We start from the raw sequence: 23,806 nt of genomic DNA on the forward strand, positions 1-23,806 counted from the left end.
GGGGAAGATATAAGCTTTTCTTGTCACGATGTCATTTATTGTGATGATGTTCTCTTCTAGCCTGATGTTAGAATGAAATTGTTAGAAGTAAATAAGGAAATTATGAGTAATAATTACAATAGATAAATGGAAAAATGAAAGAATGTACCAGTGCTTTAGTTCTACAACTTGCTCAAATGGGGGATTAATGAGTATTGATGAGTTCATTTTTGTAGAGACAGATATTCCTAAATAGAGAGTCAAATGAGGTTTTGCATTTAAGGTCTAAATTCATATGTTTCGGCGTGATTTTGTACAAGGAGGAGTCAATTTACCATTGAAAGGAGTTATTCTTAATCTGTTGCTCACAACAATTGGTTTTTTGGTGATTGTGTTGTGGATGGTATTACATTCATTTGCAACGAAATTGTCCCACATCTGAAGCATGCATGTTTCGAGCCTATAATGTTTCAAATTTTATTTAATATGTAATAAATAAGAAGAGTTAATTTGGGTTTGAAATAGTAAATGTGTGATAAAAGTAAATGCTTTACCTTTCGTTCATGAGAATGACATCTTGTACTGTTGATTGGTTGTCACGAATTTGAATTACTCTTTTGGGGAAGATGTCGACTGCTATTCCAATGATGCCTATAAGAAATAATATGGGCTAGTAATGAGTATAGGTTGTAATTTATGTTTAAGATAGAAGTAATGAAGTGTAAGATGTTAATGGAATTGCAATTACTTACTGATTTCTGCATTTGTGTCCATGTAGCGCTGAAGATTTTCGAATGATATGAAGTTGTAAGTTGATGAAAGGAGGGAGTTAAATTGTTCATCGACTTCAACGATGTTGGTTTTTGCATTGATTGTCCATCGAATGTGACCAAGCTGGGCTCTATAGTATGTATCTGTTTCTTTAACTTGTGCATTTGAGATGAGGTATGTTTTGTACGGTAGTAAGGTGTCTTCAAACGTTGTGATCGAGCTGTCGAATAACGTGGCCTGAACTTTGTTTCCCTGCATGAAAACTAAGTTAAATTGTGTTTTAGAAGATAGGGTAGAGAATAATTTTAAGGGAAGGGAAATTTTTTGGAATTTGGAAATGAGGATGTTGATCTTAAATAATATAGTGCACTTTTGTGGTTTGTGATATAATGTATATTTTATGATTGAATTAGGAACGCTAGCTTCAATTTTTGGTGGTGGAATATGTATTATCCAGTGCCCGTTTCTATGAAGAATTTCTCTAGTACTCGAAAAGAAAATGGAGGACAGATTATCAAGAATGAAAAAACTATTGCAGGCCCAAGTGATATGAGTTCACAAAAAATCTTGTACTTGGAGTTGTTAAGGAAGGTGTTACAAAAATTGTTAAAGAATCTTGATTATAAATCAGCTGGCTATTGTTTACATAAGCATTTACATGGTCCAGACTGTTGAAAAATGTCAGAAAAGTATTATTGGCAGTAAGAAGAAATTAGATACTAAAGGTACGTTCCAACTAATGGAGTATTAAATGTTGGATAAACTTTTGTACTGCCATATTTTTTATTTTCATGTTTGTGTCAGGACAACTGGTGATAATTTAAATCTTTGACACGGTATATGACATGTAGTTGAAGATGCTCATTCTTGATTTGGTATGTATTTTTCAGGTGATTGCATTGTAGAATGATTAATTATGTCCATCAGTTCATGGTTAAAAACGTCTAGATTGCTTCTAGAGGTATGAGTTTCCTGAATATGCAGTTATTAAAGTTGCATGCATTTAAACCTGTGTTATCTGCTTTTAGTTAAGTTCCAAAATCTTTTTCACAATTCATTGTGGATCAAAGTTTCAAATAAAGAAATATATGATAATTCTTGTGAAACTGTTTACAGTTAATGTTGCCATTCGGTGAAAGAATGGAAGTTACCAGGTTGATGTTAGAAATGAGGAAATGAAGCTAGAGAAGATGAAGTGGGTAAAGGTTTTATTTGGTGTCTTATATATTGAGAGATTGGATGCGTAGTGGATAGAAATGATGAGAGTTTAGAATTAGTGGTGTAAAAGTCAGATTTCTGTTTTCAATATTGACTTGAAAATGGTTAGTGGGGGGCAAGAATTTTTTTTACTACTACAAGCAAATGTTTTTAGGGAATGGATGGGAGTAAGTGAGTTGCCAGGTGTTGATGTGGTTTTTTTGCAGGGGACAAGTGTTGATTCAGTAGAATTAGTGGGTTTTAGTGAAGAAAGAAAAATAAAAAGAAATAATTTTGCAGGAGATAGAACAAAAGCAAACAAATAAAAGAAAGGCTACAATTTCATCCTAATTGATGAAATTTACTGGTGCATTTTGCATCAACACTCTCAACTTAGGGATAGAAATTAGTTCTTTAATAAAAAAATGATACAATAGCGGGTATTTACATCGTCATTTCCACGTAATTCAAATGAAATTTAAATGAAAAATTCTCAGATCATTTCGAATACCAATTACTTCACTACCTAAAATCGCACAAACTCAAATGAGAAAATCACCACAAAATAAATCAAAGAATACTTACCAACTGCTTAGAAGATGATTCAGGTTCGCTATCAGAGTCCTCCTCAGACGCATACTCATCGTATGCGAACCTACCATAGCCCAAATTTGTTGATATAAAAATGGCAGAGAAGAAGAAGCGCTATTTCTTCTATGCCTCAATACAACAGAAGAAGAAGGCGTCGAAGCATAGCAAGTAAAACAAAACCCCCTAAATCGAATAGGAAAATTAGTTACTGAAAGGACCTTGATTTGATTTGGCATCATAACGTAAGCATTTCCACATCTGATGATGATAATGTTTGGCATTGCTAAAATCTGCTCTAAAATCCTCAAGTTGACAAACTGCACTGGTATGCTCCAAAAAATCCCAAAAACGAACACATCAAGAAATAAACCAAAAAATTAAATCTTCCAAACATCATCATTCATTATGAAAATATGCCTCATATCATGGCTTTTACTAATCTCCATGGCACAAAAAAAAAAATCTAAAAAACGAACACGTCAAGAAATAAACCAAAAAAATTAATGAATGATGGATTCACAGACTCAGTAATCAAGAAACAATTCCCTTTCTGCATCAGTAAAATAAAAATTGAAAGATGAAGCCAAATAAAAAGATGGCCATTTCTTTTTTTCTTTTTTTTTTTTTTGTTATAACGAAGTCATGGGAAAAGGATAGAAGAATCTTTTTGAAATGTGTGTTATGTCATTATATAAAAAAATTGTGATTTTTACAACCTCAGTTGGCTAGTGAACAAAATATAGCTCAATCCTTTTGATGATGATTTTTTTCATATTGTTGGAATGGGGGATATATACTTTACTTGCTACTATTTCAATTATGTGATGCGCATTTAGTATGGATCATATTCACATATACTCTTTGCTCTTTTACTTTAGTTGAATCCTCTAAGCTAAGAATTGGCATCCATGGCTCTATATGTGGAACTATATTCTCTTACATGATTTGATTCAACAATTTAAATAAAAATTTAAAAAAATAAAAATTAATGCAGGAAAACTGAACAAATATATCAACATTAATGACCTAACATATAGTACTCAAAGCATGGTATGATATTTTCATAGTAGAAAACAAGAGAAAGGACCAACAAATAGATAGACTCATCACATGATATCTTCCATCTGGATTATTAGGTGATGTTTGGAATATGCACTTACATCTCTCATGCTCAACAACCTCTGCAATCTGTTCTACATCCAAGCTGAAGTCTGATTTTTGAGACATTGCCAAAATTGAGGATATTGAATGAGAATGAAATTGTTTGGGTCAAGTTGACGCCCTAAAATTATCAGATAAGTAATAGCAGCTCACACATATTTGAACTAATAAACTCCTCAAATCAAGTTTTTTATACATCTAGATTACAATAAACACAAAAGCTTCACAACAAGTAGATGTTCAACTTCCTTGCTTAAGACCAATTTGCCTTAGAAAAGTGCAAACCATAAGCTATAAACACAAGTACAACTTTCTTCCCATAATAACTCTTCAATTACCCGAAGAAAGAGTAAAAACATAGATTTTCCAGTAACTATGAAGAGAAATATAGGAGACAACAACACACATCTAGGCATGTTCACACCCACCAAAACCAATTAAGATTTTCTTTTGTTCCCTCATGTTGAGAATAGAGTATAACGGGAAAGTGAAATGGAATTCAATGTTATCACATATGTTTATTGAAGAAAGCTACGTCAAACACCTATAGTAAACATCAAGCCCAATGTTAGCAGAAATATGATTCTAGCCATGAACTATAAACCCTCAATTTCGCAATGTTTATGGATTAAAACATCCCTAAACGTAAGTATGAGATTACTCTATCCAACATCGGGAAAAAAAATGGTCCCTTACCTACTTAAAAACATTCACTAATTATTTATATTCAACAAACAATAAACCTCATTATTTACATCAATAAAATATATATAAGCCTCACAGAATTAAATTCGAACCAACTCTTTATTTAAGAATCGAAAATTTAAGTAAAACCCTTAGCGTTAAATCAATTTTTTTCCTCATAACATCAGAATCCAATTAATTATCAACAGTTACTGGTGAAATATCAAAACTTTTTGGAGATGAAAAATTCTTAGCTACAACCAGGTCGGAGGCCCAGTTGGCAAGTTCTCTTTCCCAAATATTGTTTCATTATGTAAAGCACACAGTAGCAAGGTTGTGCCCTTGGGAATTATATATATTTTTAGCATTTGAATATTTTAAACATCGCCTCTTTCATTTCAGTTCTTTCAAATAACTCGCCCCTTACACCACGGTCACCAGTAGCAAAGTGGTTACCACTTTTATGAAACTCGATTACATTAACTGAAAACTTATAGGGTGAACCTATACTTTCTTGCAATTTGATTTGAATTATTAAGACATCTTTCTTAATTATGATAGTGAAGATAGGCACATCACAAACATACGCTTATTGTGAGTAAATTTTCCCTTTCGAAAATATGGGGTTTTCCCTACAAATACTAAGGTAATGTCAAAGTTGGCAAAATAATAAGTAGAGACTTAAAATGAAAATCCCAAAGAATCAAACTTGTTATAAAATATACTCGTTTCCCAGTGAACCCTTCGACAACATTACATAAATGCACACAGGGCAAACACCACACACTTTTCCCTTTTTTTTAGAGTGTGTATAGTAATTAACTAAATAAAGAAATCTAACTTACCTCAAAAGAGTCCATGGTAAGCCGAACATGAGGTAGAATCATATTTGGGAAGTAATATGGCATGAGGGATCTATGGTAAGCCAAAACTGCCACCACTTCCTCAACCTCTAAACATGATATCCTCCAAATGCAACAATCAATGTCATTTCGATTTGGATCCTTATGGAATGAATTATTAGAGAGAAATGTAAGCATGTTATCAATCTTAAGTCCGAAAATAGATTTTCAAATGAGATTACTGTACAAATGAAGTGAATCATAATGATCACTAATTATGCAACCCATATATGGACATCTATTTGAGGGGTAACTGATAACAAAAAGCATATCTTTGTCCAATTGAAACTTCACAATTACATTTTAGCCATACACAAGCACAAGCCATGTTTGTTAGTTTAGAAGATAGTTGCAATCCTTTGAAGGTTTCAATAATGATTGAACGTATTATGTCGTCAGCATAATAACATAAATTGGAAAGGTTATGGCAATGGTTAGAAATATAATAATTAAAACGAAACATAGATATAGAAAGATATATGAAATTGATGTTTTTGAAAATGTTTGCAGTTAATTTATGCTGTTGTTGGGTGGAAGAAAGGGATTACGAAGATGAAGAGCAAGGAGCAACTGAAGTTGGAGAAGATAAAGTGGATGAAGTTTTATTTGGTGGCTTATATGTATGTTGAAACTGATGAAAGTTTTAGAATGAGTTGTTAGGAAGATATATTTCTATTTTGAATACAGCTTGGAAAATTTTTAGTGGCAGGCAAGAACTTTGGTTACGGTCATAAGCAAAGGTTTTCAGGGAAAGTTTGTGGAAAGTGGGTTGCCAGTGATTTTTTGCAGGGGCCAGGTTTGTCTTACTGAAATTAGTGGTTTAGTGAAGCTAATATATATATATTAAAAAAGACCTTTTTGTGAAACATGTATGTAAAAACACAATAAATAAGTGTTTTATGCATTGATAAGATGAGCAGCATATAATGATATTAGAAATCTAAAAACACAATAAATAAGTGTTTTATGCATTGATAAGATGAGCAGCATATAATGATATTAGAAATCTAGCGCAAAAAATCCCGCCAAAAGACAGAATTAATTAATGGAATAGAGGAAGCAATATGAAAATGTTAGGTAGTGATATAAATGAAAAGTGACACAAGGAAAAGGGAAAAAAAAAAACCTTTTGCACCTCTTGAACATGTGCCTTTGCTCTTTTTTGAGGTCTTCTAAACTTGGTATGAAGCTCAAAACACTTCTTATCACGATCTTTTCTTTCGTGGTCCATCTTCTGTTGAGCTACCCAAAGAAACCATTAAACCAGTTTATTACGATAGTGGTAGAATAACAAAGTAGAGTTAACAAATCTCTTATCCCCAAGAACTCTATCCTAAGGCCACATTTAATTAATACATCAATTACCATCACCAAGAATCATAAATGGATCTAATTTGAAAATATGTTACCAAATCCTATCAATAGACATGGAAATCAACAAAAAATAATACAACCTTCAGCAACTTAGGTAGAAAGCTCTTGAACATTTGTATATGCCTCTGAGTGTGCTGCTCCAAGATGTTTTAGAGGTTTCTCTACAACACCCTGAGTTTATCTTTCCTCTAGAAGTTCTCTTTTCGAAGATTCTAATTTTTCATGAAGCTCTCTGACATCATTATTGGACGCCAAATGGTCTAGCTCCACAGCTTTATTTCGTTTTCCAGGCTCGCCAGAATCAAGTATCTTTCTTTATATCCACAAACTGATACTTTAAATATTCATTGTGAAACTAAGTTCTACACAGTCTCTTCAAGTTGATCATGGCCACAATTAGTATCTTTACTTCCATCATGTAATCCAGTCTCCTTGATAGGATATCTACCACTCTCGTCTTCTATATTATGTAGCTCATTATCCTCATCCACACGATTAGCCAGTGCTGAACACTATAAACCCCTTCTTGAGACATTGTGGCGAAGCTTTACCGAAAACCTGGAAATTAGTGAACGACATGATCAGTAAAGGACAAACATAAGCTAAAATTAATAAGATACCACATTGACATTAACACTCAAATAAAGTTATTGCATCAATATTATATAGTACTTTCCCACATTTACTTTAACATGGGGGGATTCCTCTATTTTATTTTATTTCAATTTCTCGGCGGTTAAATTCGATGAAGCCATTATTTACATCAATTGAAGAAAAGATCAAAACTAACTTGAACGATAAAGAAGCAAATTTCTAGAAACTTGTAACAACAATTCACAGAGCAACACAGATAAAATCATCACTGATTATATTAAGTTAAAGCAAAAAATGGCTTGGTTCTAAGATATGCGTGCATTCTAGAAACTTAAAATTCCAAAAATATGTAGTTGGAATTCGTTGTTGTCAGTACTCCGATAATAATAAAATTCTGTGTAGTTTTTAATATATTTCATGGAAAAATAGTATAGTAATACCATTCATTACAAGTAAAAAAGGAAAAAATAACAAAAGATGAAGATTGAAAGGCAGGTACAAAAAGCAAATATTAAAAATTTTGAGACTTAGCATTTATGTATTGAAGTTGAGAGGACTTATTCCAGAGTCAAAAAAAAAATACCATGGAGCGAGAAAAAAGGATTTCATAATTGTAGACTATCGGTTCCAAAGCTCAATTATGAGAAAACTTACAAATGTCTTGAGTAAACTGTTACTTCAAATCTATAGACATTACAGTTGCAAATTTGTAAACTGGCCTTGGTAATTATATCTTATCCATGTGTAAAAAAACTCCATCCAAAGTTCAGGAGAGCGAATTTCAGGGTCCATAAGTCTTAAATCCATTAAAGCATATAGCAGCCTAACCATGAAAGTACAAGAATATCCAGTTTGCTATCAATAATTTAAGCACATGTTATCACAGGACATCCACAATGTCAGTTCACCATTGACGATTGTTAGCACAGGTTGTTCCATTGTGTATACTATTTGATGGTTGTGCCTTATTTAGTCAAACAAAAAAATTATATCTAACCTCAATTGGGGGATAACTTACATATACAATTAAAGCATGTGTGTATTACTTGCAGAATTTGTATTAGTGTCCACATTGGACATAGAAGTGATCTCATCATGGCTGTCCAAGAATTGATCTTCTTCTATTTCATCGCAACCAATCATCTTTGTTGAATTCAAGTTTAAGCATACATAAACCTACATTTAAAACCAACACATACATTATTTTTCAGTTTTACATCTGACCAATTTAGATTATAAAAAAAATACTTTATAGTTTAACAAACAATTATTAATCAAACAGAACATAACAGAGGATAATCATTAAACTATCAAACCCCTGAACAAGAATAAATATGTGGCCACTCATGCTTCAAGATGGGCACATGAAGGAACAGAAGCATAAGCAAGATGGCATATAAGGAAAAGCCCAGGAAGCGGGGTTCTTTTGAAACATGAACCACGTGTATAGAAATCAAAACTGCTGTTATTATTGGTGAGCATGATTCAAATTTCAACAATTAGATAGTATAACCTGAACTAATATAATATTTACTTTGTTGAGATACAGTTTCTCTTGCCAGAAAGAGATCTCGTTGCTTGAAAGCTAAGGTCATTAAATGAAACGGTGAGATTAGTCACGCTCTTGAACTAAGATGCTGCTGGAAGCATATGCGAACAAAATTTTCCTTAAAATAGTGTGATTAAATTACCTCAACTATAACTTCAGAAATATAGTTTTTCATGCTGTTTCTTTGTTTTATAGGTAAAGTATTCAATTTATACTTGACAACACCTTGTAGAACCTGTATGTGGGCAAGTGGCCCCTATCTTCATTTTTCTAACAATGTTAAAGCAATGAGCACAAGATATTCACATCCAATAGAGAGCAAGGTCAAACCCCAAAAAGATAACAATGCTCATGATGACTTGAAGGATGTATATGTTTTGCTTTAAAAAAAAAAAAAAAACCTATGAACAGATAGAATTCCCGAAAATAATGGGAAAACTCAAAAACATAATTTGGCTAGGATAATATATGTTATGATGCTCAAAGAGTCAAACAGATCTTTTTTCGACTTGCTCCATAGTTCCGTCAGATGCAGGCTTTTAGCAGGAATATATTGTGAAACAAAAGTACAATCATTCTTTGATGTAGCTTACAGAAAGTAATATGAGTTGAAAGTTAAAACCAAAATTTACTATGTTTGACTTCTCACCTAATTGAAAACAAGGGCAGATAAGCAAGGAGAGTCTGACAAGTCCAAATGCAAGACTACTTATATAAATATCATGAGTGAGACTGAACTACAAAACAAAAAATTCAGTATTCAAGTTTTGTGTATTTGATAGAATGTGAACCACTTGATTTCCATTGAGATCACACAGCCTTAAATGATAAACTGTTCATGTTACTTTTTTTTTTCCCTTAATTTACCTTTCTGAGATTCACTTTGTTTGTGCTCAGATTAGTAGGTCCGAGGTTTTCAAGAAGCCATGCGTGATCAAAAATTTATGACAAAAAATGTATAGATCCAATGTCACATTCAGTAAAGATTTATGATACATGTATAGGATGTAAATTACAGGGAAAATTCATAAAGATCAAGTTTTAAAAGAGAAATGTATAGATAAAGTGAAAAATGAGTACATGAAGCCATCATTGGTCTCATCCCTTTTAAATACCAAAAATCTAACATGAAAGTGAATGAAGGCATTGACAGCAACAAATGACGAATTACCAAGTAAATTAAATGGCCAAGAGGAAATTTATCTTGCTTCAATAACTTACGCTATATGAATACATGAACAAATAGGTAGTACAACAAGTGTATTATCTCAATGGATGAACCTAATACTAAGTTAACTAAACAGCCAAGAACAAAATTATCAATGTTCATTAACTCACACTAAACAATGATGATTTATATATGTTTTTGAAAAAAGATGTTAGAAAGAACTCTGTAGCATAAGAAGTATACCATCTCATGATCATATTTGTCTTGACGTTCACCAAAAATATCGTCAATGTGATCCATTTTCTTAACGTTGTTTGGAAACAATTTCCTGTGGAGCAAGTAGAAGGATTACCAAGTGTAGTGACCAAAAGAAGCACAATTTTAAAATAAAATGGAACAAAAAGAATGAGCAAATAATAAGCAAGGAGTACTTTACAGGGTTCTCTATTGTGGTCAAATTCTACAGAGAAGAATATAATTTTCTCTCAAATTTCAGTTAGCTCCGCAGCCAAATGAAAATGACAATGCTAAAATATGTTTTGTAATGATAATTGGCAAATGTAAATGAGAACATAATGTCATGTATTTACCATTGCTAAAATTTCATCGTAAACAACATTTTTTGTACATTTCATATGTAATCTTTGGGGGGTTGTTGGTTTGATGAGAACTTTAATGCATGTGCTACTTTTGGCATGAGACAAAGCAACATATAATTGGTCGTGGGAAAATATTGGCTCAAGAAGATATAAACCAACAAAATCAAGTGTTTGTCCTTGAGATTTATTAATTGTCATTGCAAAACATGGACGAACTGGAAATTGTGTTCTTTTGAAAGGGAAATGATTTTTGTCGCTTTGAAGTGGAATAAAAGGTATCCTAGGAAGAAATACCTTTTTTCCTTTATAATCTCCAACTGCAATTTCAGCATCTATAATATTTCTTCAGAAACTTTTACAAAGAAGCCTAGTTCCATTACAGAGACCTTCTGAAGGATTAATGTTTCAAAGTAACATGATAGGACAATTTGGTTTTAGTATTAGTTCATGCGGGGGTACACCATTCGGAGTCAAACTATTTAAAAAGTCTTCCTGCATACTTTGGTCAGTTGTATCAATAGCTTCGTCAAAACTAAAATAAATGAAAGAGTCTCCAAGAAAGTGAGTAATCAACAAATTATTGATTTCATCAACATATTCATTTTTTGGAGTTAAAATAACTCTGTTAATCATGTAACGAAGATTGTCAACATAATGATCTAAATTTGGGTAAATTATATCTATTAATGACTGTAAAGAAGTGATGTGTTCTTCGAAATCTGTAGTTATGTCAGGCGGAAGTTGTACCATATTACATGAATGTTTTTCTGCGGTTCCATCTCCAATATCAAGTAAATATTTACAAAACGATGTATCTAATTGCGCTCTCATATTTTCACTTAATCTTAGTTTTGTGAATAAAGGCCATAAGTAAGAGTTAACAAGACTTACTCCTATTACATCGTCTTTATTACCTCTTTGAACTACAGGTAGAATTTGACGAAAATCTCCTCCTAAGACAACAACTTTACCTCCGAATGGGAATTCACAATCATTAACATCTCTTAACATTTTATCTAATGCTTCAACTACATGTCGATTCACCATTGGAGCTTCATCCCATATGATTAGTTTTGTCATTCGAAAAAGTTCTGCAAGAGCACTCTGTTTACTAATGTTACATATTGTGTTATTACAAATTTCTAGAGGTATTTTAAATTTAGAATGTGCTGTTTGTCCACCAGGCAAAAGACCAACTGCAACACCAGAAGATGCTGTTGCTAAAGCAATCATTTGTCTTGACCTCACAGTACCTAGTAATGTTCGATATAAAAAGGTTTTACCCGTTCCACCAGGACCATCAATAAAGAACATGCCGCTAACATTAGTGTCTACTTTATTTAGAATTGCATTATATGCCGTCTTTTGTTCAGTATTAAGTTGATGGGGACACATAATATCTATTTCTGACACATTAATGCTTAGTTCATCATTTATTACTATAGCGACGTGTTCATTTTCATGTAGATGTACATTATATGATACAAAACCGTAGCTATTAATGGATTTACCAGAAAGTTCTAAAATTGCATCAATTTCCAAAAGAGCTTTAAGTTCAGAAATTTGCAGCGACATACCAGCACGTATGAAATCCTCAATCATAAAAATTTTGAATTTGTTCCATAGATTTTTTGGATCATTTGGAGCACATAGAGTTAGAATTGTTGCAAAAAGACGACGAAATGGAGTAGGCATTTGATACTCTGAAGCTTCCGGCAAACATAAATCACAATTAGTGTCTCCATTAAGTAAACCATGTAAAAGTGCCGCTTCTCGAAAAGACGATGTTTCAACACCATTTACAATTTTTAAAGCTCGATATGACATTGCGCCTCTAATATGATTTAACAAAAGACGCAAGTAATATCTTTCCCCTTCACTTGGACTTGCTGCAACTACTCTACCGATACAAAAACCTTGTTTTCTAGGACTCCAACATTTAAAATGTGAGTCCCAAACAAAAAATTCTGGAAATTGTTTATATAAAAGAGTTGTAGCTTTTTTGTCAACAAGATTCATCTGGAAAAATTCTGTTAACATAGTTTTTTTGAAAAAGTCTGTACTTACAATTTTCTCAAGATTGTCAGAACTTTTGTATGTAACGAAATTATTATTTTCGAGGTGTAATTGAAGGGTAACTGGAGGATTTATTTTTGAAAGAATGAAACCAAAAATTCTCCATAATGCTTCAGGAGGAGAAATCCATCTAGCTGTTTGAAAATTTTTAATCTCATCAACCACATGTTTTTCAGAATGTACTGAGAAACCAATTCTATCATGTCCCTTGTATACATATTTATACAAATATTTCACAGCTTTGATGGTTGAACAAATTTCTACATTTATATGGCAATTAAATTTAGCCAAGAGATATGGATTGTAAGGTACAATCCATCTGTTATCTAACCATTGTCTTCTAACTTTCAGTTTCCTCCCATTATTTAAACGTCTATACTTTGGGTATGAAAATTCGCCTAAGAACGTCTCTGGGGTATAATCCTTTGGGAAATGGCTTCTGCATTGTTTATTTCTATTCATGCAAACATTTGTTGGATTTAAAATACCACAAGGACCATGTATCATGTGAGAAACAACAACAGAGTATAAATGAGGGTAAGTTTGTCTATCTGGAATCTCAGCACTCACAAATTTATCTATAGATTCAGAAGCAATGATTTTGGATGCGTGATCTAAAATGATTAAAAAATGAGCATGTGGTAAACCTCTTTTTTGGAATTCTATGACATATATATATGCAGCTGCAGAACCAAAAATTTTATTTTTGAATATATCAATTTTTAGTTCTTCTAACTTAGCTCTAAAAATTCGAGTTAAAAGATCAGGTCTATTTTGTGATTCATCATTATACCTTAATTGGTCTTTTATTTCAGGCCAATTTGGATTACAAGTAATAGTTAAGAAAATATCTGGTTTACCAAATTTTTGAACTAATGCCATTCCATCCATATATCTTTTGTTCATGTCCCTTGGACCACCAGTAAAAGATGACGGCAGAATAATTCTTTTACCAGTCATAGCTGCTCGAGTTTCATCGAACTTAACACAATCTATAATCCCTTGGTAAAGCTCAGCGCGTATTTCATTTTGATTGTTACGAAAATAATATAATCTAGATGTTTCAATCTTCACATACATATCTACAACATATTGTTGTAACAAACGTCCAGCATGAAGTAAAATTGACTTATGTGAAGGTCTAACCTGTAATTTGTAGGAATAGTATTCTTTACATGATACCTGAGCTCTTGTTGTTTTCTTTTGCACAACTGGAAAAAGCATAGAACAAGAAAATGTGTTACAATATGGAATTTTAAACATTTTAAAAATAAATGTACTAAGCATAAATAAATTATTCACCTGTATTTTCCACTGCAAAAATTTCTGCCGCAGAATTTAATTGATGAATGTCAAATAAATTTTCATTTGCACATGTTTGTTGTCTTCTGTGTTTGTCAATTCTAACAATACCTTGGTGCCAACCAGTTTCGCCAAAAGGAAACAGTAAAGGGTATTGAAGAGGATCATAACAACCAGAATAATAATGTACTTGATATTTTTCTCCAGAATTGCAAGAAACAGTTATATCACGCACTCGTTCATTAGTAGTAGAATCATCATCAACCCAAATAGTAGCTACTTGAGATGCACATGGTGTGTTATATACTCTTTGATCTAATCCACAATCAGATCTAATTTTAAGACTATGAGATTTCAAATTTGGAATATTTGTTAAAGTTCGAAAAAAAATTGCGTATGGATTCAATTCCATCACTTTGACAAGCTTTGAAAGTATACATTTTGTTAACTTTTCAGAAAGTTGTAGTCGATGCTCTATTTCATTTTCAGTGTAAAAAAAATAGAGCTGCATATAAGAAGGGCGACCGTTTTGTACAAGAATGACATTTATAAAATGATATATTTGACCTTGAATTCTAAAGGTATAGATTCCTTTGTTTCTTTTGCACAAATCTTTTTCATAATGCACACCAAATGAAGTGAATGAGAAATTGCTATTGTAAGTTCGTACGTAAGTTTTAAATTCAATGGATTCAGCAGAATTTGATGTAAATAAATGATGTAATTCATCTGGGGTATCATTCACTTTCAATCTAACAGCTCCATCACAACAACAAAAACCTTTCGATTCATCTTTAAATTTTAGAGCCCCACAATATTCACATAGCACAGGGCAAGGTAATACATGTGATTTGTTTGGTATCGAAAACGAACCTTCATTTACTGTAAATATTGATGGCATTAGCTCTGAATGAACACGAAGCTGATGGGTATAAGTCTCAAAACAGCTACCTATCACGGAAACCACATTAGAATCTAAAAAAGACACATCCCTTTAAAAAAATTTAAAACATGGTTATAAATTCAATTTTTAACAAAACAAATATATCAAATAAACTTATTTCGTCCAACATCAATGTTACAAACTTCGTTACAACGAAGACTACTAAATATGAAAACATTCCCTATATAATTATACATAACACAAATCAAACATGACAAAGTAATCATATTCAACTATCTAAGGACTACATGATCTTTTCACTGCTAAAAACAATATGTAATTAATACAAATAAGTGAAATATCTTATTATCCACTTGATTGTCTTCAATTTCAGAATTAGGAAAGAGAGAAATTGAATCTGAACCGGTGACACCAGCAGCTGCGAAATTTTAATTTTGCAAAACCATTTCGAATGTTAAAGCCACATGGAATAGAAAAAATAATATATCAATATTGTATGAAACTTGTGTAGAAAAAAAAGTAAAATCTCTAGCAAAAATCTACAATTTTAAATGTTAAATGTCATATGGTACAATTTTTTATAAAGAAGCTAACCTTAAAAATAAAGAAAGAAAAGAGAAAAAACACTTTCATTCAAAATATCCCTTTTTTTTGTCAGAATGAAGTATATAGAACAAATATTATAAATGTAGTATTGAAGTATAATAGTTTATATGCTTAGTTATGAAAATAAAAAAGTTAAAAAGAAAAAAAAAACTCCACATGAATAGAAAAATAGGCACAAGTCATAAGAGAAGGCAAAAATAACATCCAGAATATATTACAAATATGTTTCTTCTCGTAGTTAGATGTAGATACCTTCCAGCTGGACAAAACGTAGAGACTTTCTCTTCGGCGTCTGTATGTCAATATCCAATTTCGCACTGTCATTGTACACTTCTCTTCGTCTTTTATTTTTCTTAGACATCGAAGCCATTTTTATACCTATACTCAAAACATACATTTCCTCTGTCTATTCGATATAAATAAACATAGTTTGATATTATAGAAAAAGTTCAAAAGAATTTTGACATACGTAGAAACGAATAAACAAACACGTTAAATAATTTAATTGGTATATTAAATTATTTTTTCTCATTGTGGCACATTTTTGTGCCTAAAGACAATTAGTATAATACAAAGGCAAGATCTTTCTCTCTCTGTCTCCCTCACATTGTTGCACATTAATAGACGAAAGTCGACACATTTTTATTTGCAATCCTTTTTCTATTTTTTGGGTATATACATGTCTTATGGTCATTCAATTTTGTTCGTAACCTAAGATGATCTCGACGAAGAGTAAATTATAATCTAAGCCAAAAAAAAATGCTATTATCTAAACATTTCGTAGGACAGAACATACAATTTACTAACCACTTATTATTCACACATTTCATCGGACCCGAAGCTTATAAGTACTACCAAACAAGCATAGCATGCAACTTATGAATATAGTAAGCAAAAAGAGTTCCTGACACAACCAAAAAAAAAAAAAAAATTACATTGTAAGAGATTATCAATTGATGTTGAAGAACTATGGTACAACAAAACAAACGACAAATTCAAATCCGCAATTGTATTTGCTACGTGGAAATGGGCTCATAGTTTTCAATTATTTTTCAGCTCCCAAATGCAGTGTTCTAATATTGAATGGGTAAATTGTCTTGAGGCTTACTTCCCAGATTTTCTTTAGTCAATTTACAAGATTTCAACACGAGAATAATGAGTGGTTTAGGTGTCAAAATACTCAATAATAATACTTAACCATTAGAATTTCTTGCCAATATAAAAGACAATAAAAGGCTAATATTCTCTACATTATAATGTTATACCCGAGGTCCCTTAATCAATAAAACATAAAAACCAGGAATCGGAAAAGAGAAACGACAATACCTAATGATGCCACCACTAACTATTCCACAAACAGAATGATCCCAATTAATTAGTAAAAAATTTCTTTCTTTTAAGCTGAGCCATGTATAGAATAATTACTAAATTCAATAACACTAAACTATAAGCAAAATTTGAAAAGGAAGGGAGAAAAATCCAAACCTCGCTTTTAGAATGACCTTAATAGCAATCTCCGGTCCTATAAATTTCCTCTTCTTAAACTTGGTCCGGTAAGTAAACCAAAAAATAAAAAGGGGTACGTTCCAAATCCTTTTCACTTGATGCAACGCTAATTAGATTATCCTTATTTCTTTTCTCTACAACTTCAGCGTCATCATCTTCAATGAGTAATGAAACATATTTCTCTGTATTTGGAAAAAAAAACTGCAATTTATTACAAGTAGATGAGTAATGAAACATATTTCTCTGTATTTGGGAAAAAAAACTGCAATTTATTACAAGAAATTAAAACTTTTTATGAACCCTTTGTAAATCTCTATTTTTAAAATTTTAATTTGCACATATCTTTGTCTCCTTATAGAACAATTTCATAATTTTGAGCTGTTTCATACAGATTGCGGTATTTCATAAAATTAATTTTATCAATTTGAGAATTATTAGTGAGGCCACGGATCTTTGCAAGCAATTTGGACAACTTTGAGATGTAAGCGTGTTTTTCTAAGTGTTAAAAAATTTTCTTTGTGCATGTAGTTCCAAATTATGAATTTATATGCATATTTGTAGTGTGCACACGAGGCTACCGAAAATATTTCGAAAAAAAGAAGAAGTTAAAAATGAAGCAAGAAATAACCTTAAACTGAAGCAAATGCTAAATCCACATACCTCAGCTTGCCAATTTCCTATTTTGGTGCGAATTTTCTAGTTTTTGGGAGATTCCACCCACTAAAAAAATAAAATTGTACGCACACAAAGAAGGAAAAGAATATTTAGTTGAAAATATCTAAGACTTGAAGGCAAAATAACAAGAAATCGAAAGGGACTACAATTATTTCAAAAGAAGAAAAAACCCTAAACTGAAGCAAATCTAGAATCGACATACCTTACGATTTTAGGGTATAAATACAAGAGTGTGCAACAAATTGCAGCAAGATGAAGAAACACAGCAAATCGCAAGAAGATGAAGACTTAGCATTGTAGTCACTGATAGAAGATGAAGACTCGGCGTTGTAGTCATCGATTGGATTCTCCCTTTTTTTTGGCCTCTTTTCTACAATCGACAGAGAAACTGAAGGTTAGCAGACTGCAATAGCTAGAGATATTTTTCATATGCAAAGACCATTAAGCCCTCAACTTCTAAATAAAGCCCTCAATTTGTGAATTAGTGTAAAGTAGGATTGAAGGGTAAAATTGAAAATTGCTATTAATGACACCTCCCACCCATTATAGGAATGGCTCAACCGATCAACAATGAGCCACTCAAAATTTTGTCTCGTGGTGTAGTGGTAAAATCTAGCTTATGAGCCAGCCAATGAATTGTGGCTTGTGAACAGTACCACTCCATTGCCTCTTTTAATTTGTAGTTAGATATATATATATATATATATATATATATCTTTTATTTTCTATTACTAATTTTTATAATATTTGTTCATTTATTTCTTTAGGTAGATATTTAATTATTGTTAGTATCATTATTTTTAACTTATTGTGAATAGGTTTTAAAAATATATAACTACCTCTTTATTCTCCTTTTTTTTTTTTTTGATAGGTACATCTTTCTTCTTCTAAATGTCAATAATTATCTATTTTTCTTATTTTAATTTCCATGATCTCTATGACTCTGATACCAATAAATGAAGTGCTACTTAGAGCGAAAAAATAAATCAAATAAATTGGCAATCTTTTGAAATTCAAGCAGTATTTAATTTTTTAAGGACCAAAATGAAAGATTTCTATATTTTATTAACTTATTATGTAATATTATAAAGGGAGTATTTTGGGTATCAAAATTAGCCAAAGATTATTTTGGAAAAATGGCGCCTTTGCTTGGGTCATTTCTATGTATTTCCCCAAAAAAGGAGAGTAAAATTAGGACAAATCTGTGGGTTCAGCCAAAGTCCCAAATCCATCTTGAGTTAGCCCAGCTCTAGCCCCCTTGTGGCCCAGTAAATTAATGGTAATTCATAGAATGGCAGTTGACAAAAAAGGAGAGAAAAAAATAAAAAAATGATGGCATCGCCCGGACTCGAACCGGAGACCTTCAGTGTGTTAGACTGACGTGATAACCAACTACACCACGACACCTTCACGTGCCTTGTTTGAATTTATATTTACTTGTTAGAAATCACCGATGGGCTGCTCACGGAGTCTAATTGTCAAAGTCTTTGAAGGAAGTGGACAGTATAAGAAGGTGAAATAAGGGATCATATTGTCAAAGTACGTGGAAATAGAAATGTCCAATATTAGAAAAAAAGACACCTGAGGTTTATGTCAACTTGTCATGATCCAATTTGACCATTTTAATTTATATGTAACATTTTATCTTAGTCGTTGTGGACTCATCCTCGATTATCTGGTAAATTGTGCAGGTTTGATTAAGTTTGAATTTTCATTTCAATTGATCAAATATATTTTTTATCTATACATTTTATATAACTCATAACTTAATATTTACTTATTATTCATAAATTTTAGGGAAAATTACAGTCACAGTACCAAATTTTTCGTTTATTAACAGACTTTGTTCAAACATTTCATTTGTACCATTGTGAATACCAAATCTTTAAAAAATTTGTAACTCAAGTCCAAAATGACGATTTCCGTTAGTTTGGCTACCAAAAAAAAAAAACACTTTATTATTTTCCCCAAATAAAGTTGGGACATTTTGGATAAACACACATTTTCCCTATTAAATCAAAAATTAAAAAAAATAAAGTCACAACCCATTAACATCTCCTTCTTCCCCAAAATCAAAACCACTCCACCAAGAAGGAAATGGGAATGGGTTGTGGCTTTATTTATTTATTTTTGATTTAATAGGGAAAATAATTTTATCCAAAATGCCTCTCCTTATTTGGGGAGAATAATAAAAAAAAATTATTTTGGGAGTCAATTTACGATTTTGCTAGTAAAACTAACGAAAATCGTCATTTTGAACTTGAGTTGCAAATTTTTTAAAGATTTGGTACTCATGGTGGCACAAATAAAAGATTTAGCCAAAGTTTGCTAAAAAATGACAAATTTGATACCTTGATTGCAATTTTTCCTAAATTTTATAGTAAGAATAAATACTTAAAAACACTATCAAATTAGTTTGTAAAGTTCTAACTATGCCCATGTCTCTTTATCGTGCAAATTACACATTTATATAGGCCAATAATGATTCGATCCATTCCTAAAACAATAAAATTGATAAAAGAAAAACTCAAATAACCTCCCACTCGCATCAACCCTACTACTCATACCTCTCCCTCTCTACCTTATCCTTAAAGACATCAAAATATTCCGATCCCACCCTGTCCATTGGGGAATTAGACAACAGAGTTCTTACTCGAGCTTGCATTGAATATTATTTTTTTATTTACGTGATTTTAATATTAAAATAATTAATGAAGTTCTACGTCATCACCTGAAAATCATCAACAAAATGGGAACAAGGTGTCTTGAGTCTTATTTCCATTCATACTTTTCCACCACACGACGAATTAGGAAATTGATACGATGACGTGTGATGCGAATTTTTATTAAATATCTTTCATAATTATAACTAAAGGATAATAATTTTTTTTTTGACAAAAATCTTCGTCACATATCTAAACACTACAAATTTAGAAGATCAAGCTACACGTACCAAATTTTTTTTACCGAATCTTTTCTTACTACTCACAACAAGGGTGGGGACCACATGTTTGACATTTTTAAATTCACGTGGAGCCCGTATGCATTGTGAGAGGGATGACACCTTTCAATAACCTCATTTTGTACAAATGAAATAATTCGAGAAATAATAGGTTCAACCTAGATATAAGTTGGGTCCTCCACTGCAATTTTCTTAAAATTCAAAATAACGCCTTCCAGTTCATTATTGGGTGGGAGAGACTTACCTATCGGCGCTGTGAGCAGAGATCAAAACCAGTTTCGTTCTCCATTCATAGCTCTCTCTGACTCGGTATCTCCTAATTTCTTTTCGCTTTTAGGGTTTAATAAAATAATCTACGTTTTCACCCTAATTTTGCACTGTTAATATGATTTATTTTTTATTTTTATTTTTTCTGAATGCAGGTTTCTTCTGCGCACTAGAATTTAAAAATGGTAAGTCGGTATTTACTGAATATTCGGTGTTATAGGTTTGTTTTGGCTGTGAAATTTGAATCTGTTAAGCAATTGTTCGTATTATTTGCTTGGTTTGGTTTTGGGTTTTGCATTGCAGCTTCCACTTTCTCTGCTCAAGACAGCCCAGGGCCACCCTATGGTATGAATTATACTAAACCTTTCGAATTTAGAAGATTGGGAAATTGATTGCTATATTCAGATTTTCTTGAACAGTAATTATGAAAAATAAAGAACTTTAGTTAAAATTGATGCTTGTGGTGGTTCGTGTCATTTTTGACAGTTGGTGGAACTGAAAAATGGGGAAACATACAATGGGCATTTGGTTAATTGTGATACTTGGATGAACATTCATCTCCGTGAAGTCATATGTACCTCCAAGGTTCTTTATCTTTTCACTTGAATATAATATTTTGATGCCTTGATATTGTTTTTCCCCTTCTTCTTTTCTGTTGATTGAATTTATTATACTTCTTTATTGTTTTATAATATAGGATGGAGATAGGTTTTGGCGGATGCCAGAGTGCTACATCAGGGGAAATACGATTAAGTATCTTCGAGTTCCAGACGAGGTATGCTGTAGAACATCTTTTCATCTGCACGTTATGCTTTATGTTATACTTGTCCCATCTGGTTTTTGGCAAGTAATTTACTTAAATTTGTTAGCTTATTTTCCACTCTTGAAAATTAGATTTAGGATTTTGTCAAATAAGCTTGTGTCCTTTACTTCTCCTTTTGCCCCCAGTAATACTCAATATACCATGATTTGAAGAGTGACTTTGTGTGAGGTTTATACTTTAAATTATTTTATGCAATGTATTTTTGTATAAAGATGAATGTATATACATTGTCAATAAATTGCTGTAGTTTGAGTTCTTTGGTGAACTCTCCATTATACTTTCTGTCAATTTATGGTCATAGCCTCAGTTCATAGGTAGCTTTGTTCAAGTGTTGTTGCTTTAAATGGGAACCCCTGGTAAGTGGCAGCAGTTGATTATCTTACCTTGTTAACTCTATCCAAACACGACATCTCAAACATAATTGGATTTGTTGCTGGTACACAGAAATGTTGTTCCACCTGAAATCATGCAGATATAAATTTAGGTGTCTTCACATTTTGAAAGACAGTTCATAGGTAGCTTTGTTCAAGTGTTGTTGCTTTAAATGGGAACCCCTGGTAAGTGGCAGCAGTTGATTATCTTACCTTGTTAACTCTATCCAAACACGACATCTCAAACATAATTGGATTTGTTGCTGGTACACAGAAATGTTGTTCCACCTGAAATCATGCAGATATAAATTTAGGTGTCTTCACATTTTGAAAGCAGGCTGCATTTATTTAAACAATCCATACTGTTGCCAATGGGAATTGACTCTTCTCGCAAGAATTATTTCTTTCTGCCTCATTTTTTTTTTCCCTTTTTTTATTTTTTGGTTGGGGGTGCCGGGGGGAGGGGGGGAGCAGTGGACTTTATTTAGTGAGTAGTAAATATGTTAGTATCTTCATTAACAACTTGATTTCACACTAGTGATACTGGGATTATTTCATCATCTTGAACATCTCGTGGTGTTCGATATAGAAAGGTCATAGAGCTTTTTGGTTGAGATGCTTGCTTAATAATGAGATACATTCACAGACTAAGCTTTGCTAGTATTTATTGCTCCAGAAGTCAGAAACAAATTGGCTTTATCAACTTTGTTTTGTTGAAGTATAGTTGTAACGCACTGATTTACTGACGTTGTCAATGCTTGAATTAATGAATAATTTCTCAGGTTTTTGTGCTGAAAATTTTAATTGGAATGCATAATGTTCCTACAAAGTTTTGGAAATCCATTGAACTTTTGAAAATGCTTGACGATGGCATACTTTAGCGTCTCTTTCATAGTTTTACGGTGGTCTTTTTTATTATTCTGTCACCTTATTCTGAGATCTGATATTGTAATAAATTAACTAAACTCGCTTGAATTATTATGTTTTTTTTTTTTATCTTTTGTCTAGATGATTGAGCAACACTGACTTATTGAATTTATTATTTTCCTGATTTCTAGGTAATTGATAAAGTTCAAGAAGAGACGAAGAGTCGTTCTGGTATGATCTGCCTTTGTTTTGCTCGGTTTTTCCATTTAAAATCTGAATGTTTATCTGCAGACTTTACTTATTGAGTGCTAAAGCTCTTGTTTGTTTTATCAAAAGAAAGGTCCTAGATACAATATGTGAATTACGAATTAGTCCCTCTCCAAGAAGTTTTTCCATAACTTGTTCATTAACTTTTTTCTAGGAATTGCAGTCATTTAGAGTTCATTTGGTTTGTTGTTTGAGACCATTTCAATTTTTTAAAACACAAAATGTGTTTGGTATGTTATTTTCAAAAATACATTTTTGAAAACAAGGAAAATTTTATAACATAAAACTCAAAATGATTTTTTGACGTTTTAAAAACACTCAAAAAACTCGAATGAAAATAATTAATAAAATTACACAAACCATATCCAAATACAAATTCTTATCTCTCAATCACTCTCTCTCTCTCAAGCTTCTCCAAGAACCCTAGTTGAAAATCCATCTCTCAGGTGCTATATCTCAATCTTACAATGATTCCTTTTTTTTTTTTTACCAACTCTAAAATTTATATTTTTTGATCATATATTAACATAAAGTTGATGTGTTTTACTAAATAATTAAATTAATTGAAAAGCAAAAGTTATAAAACTATTTCATTGTGCTGAATATGTACT

General features: G+C 31.9%; 2 protein-coding genes, 1 long non-coding RNA gene and 1 other non-coding gene across 4 annotated transcripts; 1 reads left to right on the plus strand and 3 right to left on the minus strand.

The window, feature by feature from the left end:
• Positions 1-10,914: 10,914 nt before the first annotated feature.
• Positions 10,915-15,020, minus strand: LOC111369126. Its single transcript, XM_022990607.1, has 4 exons — positions 15,005-15,020; positions 13,948-14,922; positions 11,070-13,856; positions 10,915-10,958 (listed from the first exon to the last, which is right to left on the minus strand). The coding sequence occupies exons 1-4, from the start codon at positions 15,018-15,020 to the stop codon at positions 10,915-10,917; spliced, it is 3,822 nt and encodes a 1,273-aa protein (XP_022846375.1).
• Positions 15,021-15,203: 183 nt separating this feature from the next.
• LOC111369246 lies at positions 15,204-17,166 on the minus strand. The gene is made up of 3 exons (XR_002698088.1): positions 16,943-17,166; positions 15,710-15,835; positions 15,204-15,269 (listed from the first exon to the last, which is right to left on the minus strand). It is a non-coding gene; the product is annotated as an uncharacterized LOC111369246 (long non-coding RNA).
• A 1,805-nt stretch (positions 17,167-18,971) lies between these two features.
• TRNAV-AAC lies at positions 18,972-19,045 on the minus strand. Its single transcript has one exon. It is a non-coding gene; the product is annotated as a tRNA-Val (tRNA).
• Positions 19,046-20,796: 1,751 nt separating this feature from the next.
• LOC111369840 (probable U6 snRNA-associated Sm-like protein LSm4) lies at positions 20,797-23,248 on the plus strand. Its single transcript, XM_022991528.1, has 6 exons — positions 20,797-20,909; positions 21,023-21,052; positions 21,171-21,212; positions 21,354-21,452; positions 21,565-21,642; positions 23,120-23,248. Exons 2-6 carry the CDS (start codon positions 21,050-21,052, stop codon positions 23,231-23,233), a joined length of 336 nt encoding a protein of 111 aa, XP_022847296.1. The 5' UTR covers positions 20,797-20,909; positions 21,023-21,049; the 3' UTR covers positions 23,234-23,248.
• Positions 23,249-23,806: the final 558 nt, after the last annotated feature.

This window comes from Olea europaea, chromosome 20 (assembly GCF_002742605.1).
Source record: "Olea europaea var. sylvestris chromosome 20, O_europaea_v1, whole genome shotgun sequence".
NCBI lineage: Eukaryota > Viridiplantae > Streptophyta > Magnoliopsida > Lamiales > Oleaceae > Olea > Olea europaea.

Excerpts from the sequence above, each read along its gene's own strand:
- LOC111369126 (XM_022990607.1), bottom strand. Across the intron at positions 13,857-13,947 it reads TTTTGCAGTGGAAAATACAG|TTGTGCAAAAGAAAACAACA; the intron begins GTGAATAATTTA and ends TGCTTTTTCCAG. Across the intron at positions 10,959-11,069 it reads TATTGATACAACTGACCAAA|AAGGTCTCTGTAATGGAACT; the intron begins GTATGCAGGAAG and ends TTAATCCTTCAG.
- LOC111369840 (XM_022991528.1), top strand. Across the intron at positions 21,213-21,353 it reads CAGCCCAGGGCCACCCTATG|TTGGTGGAACTGAAAAATGG; the intron begins GTATGAATTATA and ends CATTTTTGACAG. Across the intron at positions 21,643-23,119 it reads ATCTTCGAGTTCCAGACGAG|GTAATTGATAAAGTTCAAGA; the intron begins GTATGCTGTAGA and ends CCTGATTTCTAG.